We start from the raw sequence: 19,650 nt of genomic DNA, 5'->3' as shown, positions 1-19,650 counted from the left end.
AAAATATTAGGATGATGGTGATGTTGTCAAAATAAATAAATAAATAAATAAATAAATAAATAAATAAATAAATAAATAATCCAATAAAAAAGAATAAAAAAACTAACTAAAAGAAATTAATAATCCAATAAAATAATATTTATTAACATATAAATATTATACATTTATAAATAATATTTATTAATATATAATAATCCAATAAGACCTTAAGCGTGACAAAAATGTAGAAGTGATCATCAAATCTGCAATAGCCTTCTAATCCGAGTCCTAGGATTTGAGACATTCCAATCCAAAGCAACAAGAATCTTGAGCATAAAAGTCCATGAGGCAATTTGGGTCCTTGATATCCAAAACTCCAAGCATAATTGCCCTTCATTGAGCATAAAAGCACATCCCAAAAGTCTACAAGAAGTCCAAACCCTACATAAAAACCTACTTCGGAAAATAAAATCCGAATCACTTCATAATCACTAATAACTCCCCCTCAAAGTCACATCGGTCTTTAATCATAAAATATTATTCACTACGAAAATGAATATCCAAAAAACTTTCGAATACCCATATCGAAATCTCTCCCCTATTTATAATCGAAACATGATTATAAAACCTCCAAAAGGGAATGAGAAAGTGATCATTATGGATTTTTCAATGAAATACTCCCCCTCGATATGTGACAAAAACTCAAAGCTTCAAATCCAGAAAACACGCAAAATATGACAATTTACGAAATCTTGACTTCCCGGACTACTTTTACTTGAAAAATGAACAAAATCTGTTCATATTGCTGGAAAATGTATTGTAGAAATGACAACTTTGATATCTTGAGAAAAATCTCCAAAATTTGGAAAGATTTTAGTTTTTGGGGTATAAACTGTAATTAGGCTGAAATTAGGGACAATATGTGAAAAATTGTTATCTTATTCGCCAAAACAATTTCGATGCAAAAACATGTAACATAAGTCGATCATCCTCGTTGCAAAATAGATCACAACATTCGTTACGATTGCGAGCACCTATTCAACCACTTGTTATCCAAAATCGACATCCATCCATTGGTTATCAACCATTCGATACCAAACCACTCATTATCAACTTGCGATCTGTTTTAATTACGAGAGTTATGTGGATTTGCAAAGTCAATGTTTAACATCCTGTTTTGAGAAGTTTCTTATTTCGGGATTTCAGACAATAAATGGATCAAGTAAAGGTGTGGGACTTCAAGGGAATATGGTTTAGACTCTATTGGATGTTAATAATATTAGTTATGTGATCTAAGCCCTTGGTTTGTGTTTTGGAGCTAATGGGTAAAATGAGAAACGTTATATGTTAAGCTTCTTGTATGGATTATGGTTTTTAGTTCGACATGTGTCAAACAAAAATTAACTAGATAGAAGTGTGGGGCACTTCAATACTGTGACAACCTGAAATTTATTCCATCACCGTAACCCATTTCCGTTAATAAATATATTTTATTATTATTTTTTTCATTAACATTTGGGTTAGGCAAATAAATTAATGTTTTTATTTTATTTCATAAGTGTTGAAACGAAATAAAAACACGTGTAACACCCTCGAGTTTATTTGTGGAAAAATTTTAGTTTACGACTAAGCCGGGTTACGACCATTTAATCGGGTAAAATTTTTAAACTCCGTTTAACGTCGGTATGGGGTGGATCCCCACCTGGCCGCCAACTCAAGCCCTATATAAGGGTTGAGTGGCTTTCACTTGAACCTTTTCTCACTCCTAGAAGCTTTCTCTCTCTACTCTCTCTCTCTCTCTCTCTCTACAAGTGAGTTTTGGCCAAGAAACACCCCATTCAAGCTCCAAATCCGTAAGTAATCATTCCTAGCTTGTTGTTTTGCTTTGTGTTCATGCAAATTAGGGATTTAACCACCCAAATACCTTAAAAACTAGACTTTATGGTTGGGGAACACCTCCCAAAACCGTAAACTCCTATAAGGGGGTTTTGAAGCCCCAAAATCCCTCCAAAACCTTTCTAATGCTCATCTTTGACTTGGAAACTTGCGTTCATGAAATTAGAAACCCAAAATCATGCCTTTAAGGGAGTAAACATGAGTTTACGTTCCATGAACATTCATGAACCGTAAACACCAAAACCGTAAACACCATAAAGGGTGTTTTGGTGTCCCTAACTCCTTCCTTAGCATGTTTAATGGACTAGAAACTTGTATGAATGAGCCTAGGACCACAAAATACAAAGGAAATGTTCTGCCCAAGGGTTTATGGCCGTAAACCCTAGTGTTTACGACCGTAAACTCCCAAGGAGTGGTCCAAGGACCGCAAAATCTAAGGGAGTACCCCTTTTGAACCCTAATCCCTTCACAAGCCTTGGATTTAACCTTAGAACCCTTCCTAGTGATGTAAGAGACCCTTAAGCACACAAATACACTCCTCCCATGAGTTTACGGCCGTAAAATCATGGGGGAATTGGTCCTTCAACCGCAAAATCACCTAAGGTGGGTATTTGAGGAGTAAACTCCATAGTGAGGCCTTACACTCCTTCCTTTCAACCCAATAACCTCCTAGCACTTGACCAAAGCATTTTCTTCGCATTAGGATGTCTATACGTGTTTAATTAGTGTCTTAATCACTAATTATATGTAAACATATGTCTTCATATGTTACTAGGGTCATAAAGTGTGTTCAAGTCTTCACTTGACACCAAGCACTCAACCAACACTTCCATCCGATCCACTCGCTGCAGGTGAGTTCATACCCCTTAATCAACCTTTCAAATGTTTTTAAATGCTTTTATGGAGGGAATACAAGTTGAATCCAATAATTTATAGTATCAATCACATGTGATTTGTAGCTTACAATCATAAAGGATATGTATACTTTTAACCATTTTGCCATCAAAACTGCTTTCAATGTTTCAAATTCATTTTCATGATAATGTGTTATAAAAACTATTTTCAAAATTCTTTTAAAACTTATTATGTTTCTAAAATATATATCCACACCAATATATTTATATAAGTAAGACTTGAAGGACTTAGGATCGATAGCTCGCCTTATTTCCTGTTCTTGTTTGATTGGGGTCTTAGGGTAAATTGTTATCCGTCCGACTGTCGTTGAATTCTAAGTTATATATTGTATGTATTTGTGTTGGATATGAATACCTTCACTCAGTTCAATACTTATGAGTATCCAAGAATGACTGTAACATGCCAGTTAACTATAATAGGTATAGTTAAGATTTACCACTCCTCACTACTATTACTATGATACTTATCACGGTTAGTGCTATTATGAGTCACTACATGTTAAGTACTATACATGATGAATACTATATGCTATACAAAGAAACATTTGATACATTATACTGAGAAGCACACTATACACTAATACAAGAGAACACACTAAAACAAAATGTGAGACACTATCTCTCTATACGACACTTTACTGCGTCCTCACCGTGTAACCTTAGTCTCCTGGAGGGAGAGCGGGCTCTACGTGTATAGATCTATACATGGAGGTCACTCACACATCCCGACTGCTAGCTACAGTCCGAGCCGACTAGGCCTAGGGATGATAACATGCTACCACATTACATATGACCTGGAGGATCATGATACATTCAATCGCCTATCCGCATGGTTACATACACATTCGGAACCCTAAACTAACAAATTACGAATTAAAGGTAAAGTAGACTCCCTGAGGTGTATTAAATACATATCACTACCTAGAGTCTGTGATTATTTACTATCCAGTTGGCAGTAACACTGCTGGAGTAATACAATATTTTCCCATTTACTTTGTTCAAATGAAGTCCAAATTATATTTTTATAATTATGAGTCTAATTGGGAAAAACTTTTACATACTCAAAGGATCAAACTTACAAGTAACCAAGTCTTGGTAAAAGACTACTTTTATTAGAAAATATAGGATTTTCTAGAGATTCACACTATTTTCAAACTTGATAACAACTTTCATATTACACGATTGTAAACACTTTTATACAAGCAATGACACTAAAATCTTATGAACTCACCAGCTTTATGCTGATACTCGTTTTCAAAATAACTTGTATTCTCAGGTCGACGTTAGACAGGTACAGATGCAGTTTTTGAGAAGACGGAGCGCATACAAGACTCCTATTTATTTTTCATTATACTTTTGGTGTCTATCAAACTGTACAGAACACACATTTATTACAATTACCATATTAATGCAATGGTTGTTGTCGCTTGTTTTTACTATTATGCATTGTTATGATACTGTACATGACGTCCTCCACCCCAGAACGTATTCCGCCGTTCTCGGTTTTGGGGTGTGACAAATACCTTTCTGTACCTATAAAGATCGCCAAAAACGAAGTTGAAACGAAGAAGTTATGGTTGTTTGAAGTTGGTATGGATTTGGGTGAAAAGTGTTAGGAATAAAACCCTAATTGTGATTTGATGAACAAGATGTAGAAAATAAGAACACACATAATAAAGAAGATATTTTTAATGATCACTCGATTTATTCAAAACATGAGGAATAAATTACACTTTCAGAATAGACTAAAGAATCTAGCTCTACATAAGAAACCTCACAATATAGTGGCTACATTTTGCCTCACTCTTAACCCTAATTATGAATAATACATTACTATTTATAGGGAAAAGACAAGTATTGAACTTTTAACCTACACTTGTTCAAGGGGCCCATTGCCATAATCCATGGAGTACTTTGAACACTACAATCTCTCCCTCAAAGTATGGAATGGATGACAAGGCTTCGACATCCAAAACAAGCATCTAGCAAATAAGAAAAGATCTCGCAGCGAGGAATATATAAAGCAATCCATGAATCTTGATTCTTCAATAGTCTTCAAAAACGGGTTCTAGGATATATATAAACCAAGCACTGAAGTAATGTATTCAAACTTCAGTTTCTAATGTAATCCCAAAGATCTTCAATAAAGCCAAACCCACCAAAAAATCACTTCTTGTCTTTGAAGAACTCCCCCTCCAAGTCACAATGATCTTCAAATAAACTAATGATATAAGCCATCAAAAAATATCATGTAACAACCCAAATTTTAAGATTCGTAAAGCCACTTGATCGAGAAAATACTTAGAAGTCGGAGATATATCAAGGCCTTAGAAGAGCGATGAAGAACTGCTACTGTAAAGGCTACTTCTCTGTAAAAGCTTTAGAAGAACTCGATGCTACTGTAAAAACTACCTTCATAATTCTACCACAAGCTTCATAAAAAATATTCAAATTTGAAAAGTCACAAATTCAATTTCAAATGGCCATACCAAATTCTCCCCCGATTTATAATAAAAAACGTGATTATAAATCCTTCAAATGGTCATGAGAATGATCTTGAATGGATAAATAATTACTATGCTCCCCCGCAACAAAATGATATAAACAATGAAGTTTAAAATCCGAAAGAGTCGAAAAAATTTGACATTATTACAAAAAACGACTTTCTGAACAGCCAAGACTTGATGGAATCCTTAATTTTCTGTTCACGAAAAAATATGCACATTAAAAAATCCAAAACTGTTCACCAGCCCTTAATTTTCAGAGCACTTCGGCCCCATTCTATTTATAATTGTATATCTTACATGGTTTTATATACTTAGTTCACTACAAACAATGCTCTGATACCAATCTGTCACACCCCCAAACCGAGATGGCGGAAACGTTCGGGGGTGGAGGACATAATGTATAGTATCACAACAATTGAATAATAGTAATCAAAGTAAAAATAACCACTGCATTGATAATATAGTGTTTACATTGAGTTTGTAACATTGTTTGTATAACACCAAAATGTATAGCAAAAACTATAGACAGACACCATGAATGCTCCGTCTTCTCAAAAACCTGTAGTGTACCTATCTATTGGTTCCCTAAGAATACAAGTGATTTTGAAAGTGTATCAACATTTAAGTTTGTGAGTTAATAAATATGTTTTTGTGATGGAAAACTTGTCTTTGTCCTTTGAAAAACGTTAGTATCTTCCTCCAGAAAATCCAATATTTTCTTAATGTAATGTAGTCTTAGGCCTTAATACCAAAATCTATGCTTGATACTGTACTTTGTAATAGTATAATGTAGTCTTATTAATGAATAAAACCATATCATGAATGTTTCCCTAAATTGTATGTTGTACTAGTGTACTCTGTATTAAGGAAGTAGTGTTTCATAGTAGTGTTTGTATGAAAACCTTTTGTATGAATGCCTGGAACCCACTAGCTGTGGTGTAAAATAGTGTACTATAGTTTCATTATTTAAAATAAAACCATTGAAGTAATGTTAATCCCGTAAACAATATTTTAGTTGATACTATTTTGAGTTTTATATAACCATGCTAAAATGACTAGTGGCCTCTATGATGTTCTTCAGGCGTTAGAATGTTATGACATATGTCACCCCAGGCCTGTTGGCCTAGCTGTTGCAAGCATCTCAGGTGCGGGATTCTCAGTCCCGTATAGATCTATACACAAATTCACGCTCTCCCTCCATGAGACTCTGGTTATAATTTATAGGACTTGAACATGTACCCTGATAGGTACAATGAAGTAGTGTCTCACAACCTTGTATTAACTAGTTTACGTGTAGTGTTATAGGGTTCTCTTGTACTTGAATCTGTATGTATTTCCTTGTAGGAGTGTACTTTGTAATGTAAAATAATTATACTTAAATAATTATTTTAGTAGAGTATCCTTGAATTAGTGAAGTAGAGTAGTGTCCCATAAACTATAATTATTATAGTTTATATGCTTGTTATCCATATAGTGTTATTGAGCTTGTAAAATAGTGTAGTGATTCTCAAACTATACCTATTATAGTTTAAATGTATGTTCTTGTATGGTTTTTTTGAGTTAGTAAAATAGTGTAGCGATTCACAAACTATACCTATTATAGTTTAAATATGTGCTCTGTAATGAACTGAAAACATTGAAAAATAGTGCCCCTAAAAACATTAAAGAATAGTGAAAACGTAGGGGTATGAACTCACCTCTAGTGCGTGTTCGCATTCAGATAGCAAAACTGTAGAAACGATCCTCAGGCTAGCGTACGTGGGAATAGCGTTATCCTAAAAATAATTATATCCGACGTCGTATTTAAATTAATAAGATATGAATTTAAATAATAGAATAAATAATGATTTAAATAATAATTAAAGTGTTAGACAACACCCTAATTATGTAAGAAATACTTACAAAATTATTTGGAGTGTGCTAGGCATTTTCGGTGGGTTTGGGTAGTTTTCGGTGAGTTTCGGGGGTTTTTGGTGCGTTCTTGGTGTTCTTGGTGAAATTATGAAGATTTGAAGATTGTTCTTAGTGTTATTGGGTTCTAGGTGGAATTATGATGATCTGGGTAGAAAACTCTTGAAGATATGAAGATTCTATATGACTTTTGAGAGCAAAATGAGGGTGTTTACGGTTGGGAAATTGAGAAATGAATTGGGTTCACGGCTAAACACACACACACACACACACACACATATATATATATATATATATATATATATATATATAGATGGTTTTCGGTCCTACACTTCCATAAAGGAAGTGTTTTCGGTCTTAAAGTCAAAGAGTAAAGGGTTTGCGGTCTTAGGGTCAATAAAGAAAGAGTTTTCAGCCAAATAGTCAAAGGGAAAAGGGTTTGCGGCCAAGGCTTTCCAAAAGCATGTGTTTTCGGTCAGGGCTTTCCCAAAAGAATGTGTTTTCGGTCAAGGCTTTCCCAAAAGCCTGTGTTTCGGCCAAGCCTAACTCTAGACCAAAATCCATATATACATAAAGTATATTATGATTTTAAGTTAAATATTAAATCTTTGTTTTGAGCTAGTGTAAGTTTTGTCGACTTTTAACAACTTAAATCAACGTGGGTTTCAATTTAACCATTGTGTGATTATATGAACTTATATATACAAGTATTCTTGGTATTCAAATTCTTATTGTAACAATGTTATGGGGGTGAATTCACTTGTACATGGTTGTAGTCTATACTTTTATTTAACTTAGTTTGACTTACATTGACTCGAAACAATGGGTTGTTACATTAATATCTTATATTCTTGAAATGGAGATATATGAGTTGTTGTTTACGAGTAAGTTGTGCATTGATAATACGTAAATGTATCAGTAACTTGATGTTATAAAACGTATTGTTGTGCGTGATTTGATGAGTGAATAGTGCAAGAATACTCTGAAGTTTATCCGTTCATTTTTCCCTAACGGGAAATGCGATATCTGTGGGCCCCTCAATGATTTGATAATGACATCTAAAGTTCTTGGCCAAGCCTAGACTGAATTGATGTGTTCAATTAGTAGTTTGATATCAATCATCATAAATCAGAAATCGGGAAACAAAACTTGGATAATGAGATTGATTATAATCCATGTGTCATGTCTATACAATATCTTGTAGAACGGATGAATATTTGATCACTTATCTTAGGACAAGTCACTGACTGGGTTATAGTTTGATAACGACTTTTAGTAGCTACAATTTGGTAGTTATGCTGGCAGTTATAGTTATTAGACTTATCCAAGTGGGAGACTGTTGGATTTGGTGTCTAAGCCCATAACTATAATTGGTATAATCTTGAATTGATAGTAGCACAGTCCTTTTGGGTTGCCTTCAAACCTGGCAATTGAATAGGACGACTGTTAAAGAGAAGAATGATTTATTAATTTATTACTTGGTTAATAAATTAATTACAAATCAAAAATGATTTATTAATGGATTATGGAAATAATATATTAATTAGAAATCATATTGTTTAATTAATATTTAATCATAAATTAATTTGGAATTAATTTTTTTAGTTAAAAGGAATTAATTAAAACTGAAGGGACTAAAGGTGACAATGTTCAATAGTTTAACATTGGGAAATTCTATAATCCTATTATGTGATTTTCGATTATTATCCATAGATCTAGGCTTTATACTTTATTGTTCATTATTGTATGTTCAATTAGAAAAAAACGTAGATGTTCAATTACGGTGGCATGCACACATAAAAATTGTTTGCTATGCTCAAAACCCATTAGGATCTCCCTGATCTTGTCCTCAAACACAGCTGGCCCAGCCTGACTGATAGCTCCCGATCCCGACCCAGATTTAGCCTCAAATCGCCTCGTCGACACCATACTGAAAATATACCAGGGAGATATCAGATAACACACATATTGTAATAGGGGAACCAACTCCCAACAAAGCCCTAGGGGGTGTGACTTCCTTGTTATATGTATGAGTCCTGTACTTTCAATAGTACGGGCCCATACTACCTTCCACACCTACCCATATTTGTCTCAAGGATCATCACAACAACCCTAACAATACATACTAACATATATACATACGAGATCCTCACATCCTAAAGGAAAAGTACATATCTCGAGACCGGCCAGCTGACCCCACACAACCCATCCTACCAATAACTGCCATACGACCCTCCATTGGTGCTAGATAATTATTGCTTGAATATAATCACATGTCAGACAATTTAAACCATCTTAGGCTAAAAGACTCAATCCCATAACGGTTGGTATCAAACAAGATCTGCGCAACAGGACCAAATCCCTTATCCTAAGATCATTTAACCCATGCAGCATGTGACTTAGTGTATCCACTCAATAGCCAGTTCACACACGAAAGATTCATACAAAAATCAATCGAGGACTCTATAAGAGATAAAGCACCATATATTAGACAATTCTATCATACAGTTCCTGAAGATCCCTATCCTAATACTAGCATGTTGTTCTAACATATCAAAGTATAATCTCAAATAACTGTTCAGTAATTTGGGGTCTACTTACTGTGAAATCCCCAAAATCACGGCCAGAAAAGACCGATTTCATTTATGATTTTTAAAATAATTTCAGAGTAAATCCTTTTGATTTAAAAGAGTTGTGGAATTTGTTCCTAAAAACAAAATATGATAAAATAATATTTATCAAAGCATTTCATCAAGAGATGCATTTTCATTATATAATCAAAACTTGGGATGTCATGTTCCAATACAGACCATAAAGCATAAACGATTGCATTACAAGTTATTCAACAAATATATACATATACAGACTTGTAAACAAAACAACTTGATGATTCATCCATCTTATGCCCTCACGCCACTACCTGTGATACAAATAAAACTGAGTGGGTCAGGCTAAATAGGGGGCTGGAAACCCAAATTACGCTGGGCGTAAATGAAATTACGCTGGGCATAACGAGGATAGGGTCGCTGACTCCCCCCCTTTGGATAATATCGAATATTTTTAATTTAAAATAAATACCGAAATTATTAAATAAACTTCAAAATCTCATATCTTCCTCATACGGACTCCGTTTTCGACGTTCTTTATATCCCCGCGTAGGTGAGACTACGCTCTAGAACTTTCGTTTAGACTCCGTCGGCTAATTTTGACTTTATTTTTAGTAGGCTGGGACAAGAAAACTCCGTTATAAATTCATAACTTCTTCATCCGACGTCCGTTTTCGCCTATATTTTCATCGTTTCACTACAATTAACGAGATCTTCGATTCTTGTTTAGATTGTTTCGGCTAAAAACCGCTTGGTCTTAAATCGAGTATTCGGGCTGCATACTGTTAAGTCGAAACTTCGAAAAATCATAACTTCCTCATACGAAGTCAGATTTGGGCGTTCTTTTTATGCACACTCTCGGTTTAACGAACTCTACAACATTCTCTTAGATCACTAGGGCTAAATATCGCTCTAACGTAAATTCACTTTTTACGTCATTCAGCGTCGTGCCGGTTCTGTGGCGAAACTTCGACAGATCATAACTTCTTCGTTATAACTCGGATTTCGGCATTATTTATATATTCGGAAACCTTATTTAAACTACTACAACATTATCCATAGATATCGAGCTTATCTAACATTTCATTTTGACGCTTATTTTTATTCTTAATTCAATTAAGTCACACAGTTAAGCACAAAACACATAATAATCAAATAATACACTTCTTTTATTTCAAAACGGGTTACAAAGTTTAACCTAGACTATTATATCAACATTAATGACAAGACAAGAAACACAGGTGTTACACTTACTGGCTCCGGCTGATCGTACACATCGCATCCTACTTGATTATTTTGAAAACTATTTGAAAATTTGTTTAAAAAAATATTTTTCCTTAGTTTGAGACTGGATTTACACGAGTGTTACTCCAATTCACTTAAACTAAGGTTCGGATACCAACTTGTAACATCCATGAACTTCATGAAAAATTTAGACTTTTAAAACCAACCCACAAATCATCATTGTTTACAATTTAGTTTCCAAAACATGTTTAATATTAGAGTTTTCCTAAGACCATATGTCAAAACAAAAGGAGGTGCATGATCACGCCTTTGCCTTCCCGCATATCTGAGGTACCTGAAACATAAACCAAAACTATAAGCCCAAAGCTTAGTGAGTTTCCCCCAAAATACCAACACATCACATAATCATAATCATAACAACAAACAACATGCATATAGAGCTTTCAGTCTGACTGGAACGCCCCACCGGCCTACAGTCTACCTGGTATGCTCACAAAACATATAACATGACTGGTATGCCACACTGGGCCTTCAGCCTATCTTGACCATTCTCTGGGCCTTCAGCTTGAATGGTACGCCCTACTGGCCTTTAGTCTATCCAAGATGCCCTGGGTCTGTTGGCCTTCAGTACAAAGTAGTACCACCTTAACCCATCGGCACATACACCGTGTTCACACACATATATAATAGACAAGCATACGAATAACCAACCAGTAAACCAAACAGACAGATATCTTATAGATCACTAAGCATAACATCATCATATCTACCAGGATACAGATCTAATAGATCACTACAGTTCACAATCATACAATAAACCAGGATAACAATCCAAAGGGCCGACCTTGGTGCCTTCAACCCGTAAGTACAGTGAGGAAAACTCACCTCGCAAACTGAACAAAACTGATAAGGCCCAACTCTAAGTCTCAGCTCTCTAACCGATACCTAATTCCATCAAATGACCAATTCCATCAAAATCCCAAAATACCCAAAATACACTCAACGTCAAATTTGGTCAAAGTCAAAGTCAAAGTCCACTGGTCAAACCCACTAAGCCAAATGAGTCAACCCGGCCGAGCCAACTCAATCGAGTCACTCACAAAGCTGACCCATGCGAGTACGCGGGGCGTACCCCGGAGGTACGCTTAGCATACGTGAAGCCTCATATTAACCATCATCGGGGTGGTTGACCAAGTATGAGGGGCGTACTCCCACTTACACGGGGCGTAACCTCGCAACCCCAAATCTTCATTAAGTGCTTAATGGCTTAAGCACTCAAGCCCATATTTTAGATTCATGACTAAAACACACCCTAAAGTCATAAAGTTTCCAACTTTATGACTATACATGCATAATAAGAGCTTAACGCAAAGTCTTAATCCATTAAGACCTCCTACAAGATGCATGGAGAAAAACTAACCAAAGGGACTTCATTTTTATGGCTAAGGACCCTTCCTAGGGTCTGAAAGGACAACTCAAAATATCCAGAACAGGCCATGATAAAGATGATACTTTGGGACCAAAAAGATGACATAAAACCCCCATAACTAGATCTACAAGATTAAGAGACAAAGGTGCAAGCTTTATACCTTGTAAGGCTTGCAAATGAAAGATAAATCCCAGATCTAAGGTGCTTCTTCCTCCAAGTTGAGCTTGATCTTCTTCCTTCCTCTTCAAATCACACAAACACACCCTTTAATTAATGCTTGAAATGTCCTCACAAGGTGCTTTTAGGGTTTCAAATCACGAAGAGAGGGTAGATGCTTGTTAGATGAAGAGAAATGAGGCCATAAAGATGCTTAAATACCACCTACACCCTAAAAATTAGGGTTTCCATCTTTCTTTAGTATGCATCGAGTACATATTTGTACGCCCAGCATACTAGGGCACGCCCTAGTACGCTTAGCATACACACATGTACGCTTAGCGTACTCCTCCTACCAAAATTACAAGAATGCCACTAGGGCTTTAAGGCACATTCTCTTCCACGTGGCGACCAAAATGTCATATAATAAACTTAAATTTATAAATGTGGAAATACCTAAACATCGGGATGTTACAAACCGCGATAGGGCTTCTATATTCATAATCCATGTTTTTTGGCAGCTTCCTAAGCTTTATACGACTATAAATACAACTATCATGGAGCCATATTCCACACTCCAAAATTGAGATCTCCTATTCTTCTTCTCATTGTACGATTTGGAGTTCACAACAAGAAATATAAGCATTAGGGACAACACCATTAGGGAAGACACGAAGTTTTAGGGACGACACTTGACAATACGCGTTTTTGTTGTCGCTAATAAGGGCGTCGCTAAAGGGTTTGATCGGCTATCCGCGTGTGATGTGCACGGAAGTACCCACTAATTTTAATATTTATAACCTAACAAACTTAGACTAACTATTCACTTATAGGCAGTGTACCTAGTCAGATTACAGTATAGCTTAGGTAAGTCGGGTGTCGATCACAGGGAACGGTGGTGAATTAATTTAAAATATTTGATTATAGGTTGTAAGACACACGAAAGAAATAAAGAAATGGTTATTGAATCTCAAACTAACAATTAATTAACAATTCTCGATAGATTAACAGGAAGGCAAATCTCTTCAGGTACTTTGGTTTAGACAGATTACACCTTAAAAGCATAGACAATTACATAAACATATTCATTTATTTATGTTCACCGATTCCTAAAATGATTAGATTTGCATTCACTGTAACTAATCCTTTAGCAAACAAGTTAGTTTAAATAGTGATCAGTTGATTAAACTAACATGCTTCCTAGTGTTCAGTTCGTATCAAGCAAGACTTGTAATTATAGTTAATCAAATTGGTCGTTCAACTAACCTCTTGTTGATGGTCATCAAACAAGGCTCACAAATTAACTTACTTATTTACGAGTTAATCCTAGTTTCGCATTCGCTATTTCTAGACTTATAATCTTGATGGTCATCAAAGTAATAAGATACAAGCAATCAAGCAGATGTTCATACAACTTAATTTACTTGACAATTAACAGAAAATAATTATCATTAACACATGAGGATCTTTTAACAAGCTTGGCAAGATAAATTAAACATAAACAAACAATTCAATATAGCAATTAATCCAATAATCAAGGTTTTATTCAATCATAAACAAAAGTAAAAGGTTTTTACACCTAAATCAGAAACTAAACACATAATACTATCACAATGGAAGGCTAAACATGGTCACGTTAACAATCCATATGATTACCGACATGTATCCGCTCTCCAATCCTTCCGATCTCGCTCCCGTTAGCTTAACGGCCTTCCGGCCGCCTTCTAGACCCTCAAAACGGCTTAATAGAAGTTAATTATCGACTAAATTAGGTTAGAAGTTGAATCCCCCCCTCTGGTTAGCTGAATATTGCTTTTTATATCCCTTATAACCGACTTACGTACGCTGGGCGTAAGTCGGATTATGTTGGGCGTACTGAAGATCAATGCGCGATGAGGTTATCCGGATGCAAGCAAGTACGCTGGGCGTAACCATATATTACGCTGAGCGTAATTCGTTTTTGCTATTACGCTTAGCGTGCTTATTAATTACGCGGGGCGTAATTAACTCTTTCAACATTTTTTCTTTCTTTTAGCTTCTAAGTCCTAATTCCGCTCCAGTCTTCTCTTTTGTGATCTATCGTCAACGAATAGCTGTAAATCATAATTCAAAGCATTATAATTACTTTTTAGTTCTAAAAGAGAATAATACAGGCTAAAATATTAAGATATAATGTATAAAAATATATATAAAAATACACATATCAGCGTGAATGCCTTCGGATCAATTTTTGTCCCTACGATTGCATCCTGATCCAACGGATGGAGTTAGTTACTGTTCACATCAATTTTTTGTCTCCACTGGCTCCACTGTTTTCAGCTCTACAACCACAGGTGCGTTCAATTTTTGTGTATATGTGTATGTATGAAATTGATATAAGTTTGCATGTTTATTTTGTACAAGGAATTTGATGTATGTGTATGTCTATTTGAAATTGTATTTCAAGAAAATGTATTTGATATATGTGTATGTCTATATGTGTATATGTATATGTATGTTTGGAATGTGTATATGTCTATTTGGTATGTTTGGAATGTGTATATGTCTATTTGGTATTTTGTGTATGTGTATTTGTATATGTATAATTTGTATTTTTTATTTGGTATTGAATTGGTATGTGTACATGTCTATTTGGTAAGTGTATATGTATGTATGTGCATTTGAAAATTTGTTTCAAGAAACTGTGCTTGATTTTATATTAATTTAGTGTATATATGATGTTATAATTGCAAAAATGTATATGGTTTGATTTAAGATAAAATGAGAGTAAATATCACATCAGTTGCAACTACATAGGAGTATATATTATTTAAATTTCAATAACATAAAATAATGTTACAAATAAACTAAAACAAATCAAATGTAAAGATAACATCAGTGCAACATTTTTAAATAAGAACTTTTTGCTCATAAGTAATATGTATGAATAATAGAAAAAAAAGAACCGCATAAAACTTTTGTAGGGTGGGTCCAATTATTTAATTATGTGGCAGTGGATATCATTTATCTTCATATAAACCTTTGTATGTTATCCGTGGAGTAGAACTTTTTTTAAATAATAATTTGATAGATTGATAAAGGAGTCGAACTAGCTCCATTTTTTAGCAAGAAATGTGCATTACCCAGCTAGTCTACACATAGTTTGAGCTACGGTAGTGTTTCTTTCAAAAATGTAAGTTACATTAATATTTAGTTAGTTATAACATATTTTGTAATGTTAAGTATAACATTTTTTTTTATGTTAAACAAAATTTGAATAAACTTGAAGTATTTCAGCATGCACATGTCAATAAACAAGAAGAATTTGTTGACCTTTTAGTTGAATAACAATATGTAAGTTATTATTACCTAAAAATGAAGTAGAATGCTTTTTTTTGAAGTATATTGACAATCTTTGTGAAATGCAGAATGCTTTAGTTGCTGAGGTTGCTTTACAAACTCAACACATAGTCGACTCCGGTGGTGATTCAAACTCCATTGATTGGATAACTTTATTTAAGAAGGTGTTAGGTGCTTGAAGGGGACATGTGAGAGGCATCGGGCCTAAGCCTTCTGTAGCGGGTACAAGTGTTCCCACCCAATGATAGTCACAGTCACAAACACTGCAACCAACACAGGTACCTATTATTTTGTTGTGAATTTTGTTGTTTGATAGTTTGGTAGTTTGTTAGTTTGTTAAATTGTTATAAATTTGGTAGTTTGTTAAATTGTTAAGGACTTAATGTGTTTGTGACTTAATTTTTAAGTAAGAATAATTTGCTTTTATAGTATGATATATTTTAATTTATATTCTTACTTTGTAGGATGTAGGTGTTAATGCTTTTCTCCAAAACCTGGTGTTTGTGACGGCAATTGAAGATATTATCTGCTCATTTAGCATGCAAGTCGACAATGCGACCAACGACGACGATGAAAACAATGATGGGGAAGACGATTAATATATATTGTTTTATGTTATAGATGATGTTATTATGGATTTAAATGATGTTAATGTGATATACATTGTTTATGTTATTTGATGTTTTATGTAATGCATATTTTTAAATTATAAGTTTTATAATTTTATAAATTTCATTGTTATAATATAAACTAACATAAAATATAAATTTTATCTAAAAAAAATCATTAGTGGCGACACCTTTAGAGACGATCTTAAGCTTAGCGACGACACATCCCGCCACCCGGAATATTATCAGGGACAAAACCTTTAGGGACGACGATTGGTATTAGGGACGATATGTATTAGAGACGACGCCTTTAGGGACGACTTTGGAGTATTAGCTATGAGGTATTTGCGGCAAGCCAATCGAGACGACTTGTCGTCCCTAATACCTTTAGGGGCGACTTTCTTGACTATTTGCGATGCTTTTTGTCGTCTCTAAAGGTGCGTTTTCTTGTTGTGGTTAGACAATTCCAATCCTTCTGAGTTTTAGAGTATTCACTTTGCGTTTACCGGTTCTTCCATAAATGTTGGAATGAACAATAATTTACATCAAATGTTTGGTTGTACGTTGGAGTTTAAACTCTTGAGCAATATAAAAACTTTTAAGAACTTGAGTTGAGTCATTCTTGCAATTTAAATAGTTAAGAATCAATGATTTTCAGGTTGCTGATATTTTAATTCGCCCGACAACAAAAACATGTTCTTCTACCTTTTTTTATGATCAAATTTGACCAGATCAATCTCATTCTTGGACGAAACTTTGTAATTAAGTAAACATAATATGATTTATTATAAGTATTTGTTGGACATATAATTTTCAATATTATTTAACTGTAAGCCTGTTTGCATTTGACGTAATAACAATTCGCTAGCAGTTCAATACTAATTGTGGAGTTGTTTATTGTTAAGTCTATAATGCAACACTAAATAACGGCAAGCGTCGTCATCGTTAGTTAGACTTTGAAAATTGTCTTACAAATGCTTTAGCGACGCCTGGTCATCGATGTGGAGTCGCATAGTGACGACGGGTGTGCGGCTGCCTAAATTAATGGCCCACACTAAAAACTAAGTATATTTCTTGTTTGAGAACTACAAAGAGTGTTTGGATGTTCCGCTGTTCGCTAGTTTTAGGATAATATGATAATTCTGGCATGATGTGGTCTTTAAGGTTCATTGTTCGATCCCATTTCGCTTTGATAATATTGATTGCTTGTTAGAAAGTTCGATAAAAAAATTTCTCATTGTTCTTGCATTTTTTTTCAAAAATGAATATTGCAGTTGCTTAATGATTAATTGGTCGACGTCGTCGTCAACGTGAGCTCGAAAATCAACAATATTGTTTCCCATTTTGAATTGTAAAATACGCGGTGCAATTCTATTTTTATTCTTTTTCTCCGGTATGTTAAATATGTTGTAAACATGTTCGTTCGATATTGAGTTGAAAATACAAAAATGTTTTGTATTAATCATCATAAGTTCTTAACTCATCATTACAGGGAACTAAACAAGCCTAACATTTGGCAACAAATGAAAGATCATTTTATTTCCTATGCAATATTTGAAATATAACTTGTTTAATTCGGGTACCTCATCTCATCTCATAATCCTCAATTGGTGGGTCTCCGTTCATATATATAGACCCATCATAACGTGCTGATCAAAATCAAAATTAATCGACTTTGAATTAGTTAGAAGAACCACGTTTTTTCATTTGAAAGATTTCGGTGTTCTTGTAGATTGACCACCTTTTTTTCTTGAGAAAATCCCACTAAGTGAAGGAATTAAGGTTTTCTTTTGGGCTTTCTTCTTGAGAGAAGATGGGCTTGTTTCCTGCTGTTTGGGTGCTTCAATCATCACTTTGGTTAAAGATGGGGGACTAGCAAACTTCACTGACCTGTTATTTTCAAACCCCAAGTAATCATCTTCATCGCTACTTTCTTCAATCTCCGGATGATTTACTTCCGCTCTTTCAATGAATTTGATCTCTTCTATCTCCTTATCAACAGGCGAAGGCTGTTTTGGATGAAATGTTTCTTTTCTCGACTTCAATTGTTTGAGTTCAGACTTGGTCTCTTCTAGCTCTTGTTTGAGCGATGCGAGGTAGTAAGCCATGCATGTGTCCTCCTCTTTTGCTTTTTCAAGGGTTTGTTTCGTCTCTTCGAGCTCTGCTGCTATGGCTCCAACTTTTGTTCGGTATTGGTTGACATTGCTTTGATCAACAAAGCTCTCAGCCTGCGAAGGTCACTCGTACAAATGACCAACTGACCATAAACACAAATGAACATATTCGTCCTTCGAATTTGAATAACTTTAGCATCAAAATCCATCGGTTAAAAGTAGTGGACATACATGCATAGACACGCAAGATATATATGCATGTGAAAAGTTGATAGGTTTATTTAGCTAGGTTATAGCCATGCAAAAGTACATGGGGTGTAATGCATAATAATTAATGTACAATCAACTATATGGCAAAGTATGAAGCACGAAATAGGAGATATATATTAAAGAAGTAAACCTGTTTGATCTGCTGGCCGGCATAGACCTCTCCGGCCAAAACTTTTTCTCCGAACAACATGACAGCCTCTTTAACGGACTTGAATGGTCTCCGCATATCAATCTCAATATTCCCTCTCACTACCAAACCTTCCTCCATCTCCATCGATCTTTTTCAGAACCCTAATGTTCAAACCACTTGTACATGCATGCACAAACAAGCACACATTGAATTTAAGGTGTAATGAAGATTGTAATGATATAATAGAGTGTGAGAGAGAGTTGAATAAAAAGAGGGTACGTATCTTTGCGTTCACTTCACTATATAAAATTCTGTTAATGGAGGGTGATGTTTTTAGTTTGGTGGTTGTACCGTCTTTATCTTTTCTTAATCCTTTAATTTCTACCATATATACCGGTTTTTAATCTATTATAAACAAATCGTATTATATTTTAAAAAAATTCATGTACTTTTTATGTTCTACTTAGTGGATATTTAACTTAATGTTCTTTAATTAGTTAAGAAACAAATGAGCAATCTTGAAAACCAAGATATTTTTCTATGCAG

At 34.6% G+C, this 19,650-nt stretch overlaps 1 protein-coding gene across 1 annotated transcript; it reads right to left on the bottom strand.

The window, feature by feature from the left end:
- Positions 1-18,031: 18,031 nt before the first annotated feature.
- Positions 18,032-19,341, bottom strand: LOC111915401 (WEB family protein At3g51220). The gene is made up of 2 exons (XM_023911065.3): positions 19,105-19,341; positions 18,032-18,818 (listed from the first exon to the last, which is right to left on the bottom strand). Exons 1-2 carry the CDS (start codon positions 19,246-19,248, stop codon positions 18,294-18,296), a joined length of 669 nt encoding a protein of 222 aa, XP_023766833.1. The 5' UTR covers positions 19,249-19,341; the 3' UTR covers positions 18,032-18,293.
- Between the last annotated feature and the right edge of the window lie 309 nt (positions 19,342-19,650).

Source organism: Lactuca sativa, chromosome 4 (genome assembly GCF_002870075.4).
Source record: "Lactuca sativa cultivar Salinas chromosome 4, Lsat_Salinas_v11, whole genome shotgun sequence".
NCBI lineage: Eukaryota > Viridiplantae > Streptophyta > Magnoliopsida > Asterales > Asteraceae > Lactuca > Lactuca sativa.
This window is presented reverse-complemented; position numbering and strand designations above follow the sequence as displayed.

Bases quoted from the DNA above. Each gene is read 5' to 3' on its own strand.
- LOC111915401 (XM_023911065.3), bottom strand. From the start codon at position 19,248: ATGGAGATGGAGGAAGGTTTGGTAGTGAGAGGGAATATTGAGATTGAT. The intron at 18,819-19,104 runs GTTTACTTCTTT...TGACCTTCGCAG, and splicing joins CCGGCCAGCAGATCAAACAG to GCTGAGAGCTTTGTTGATCA.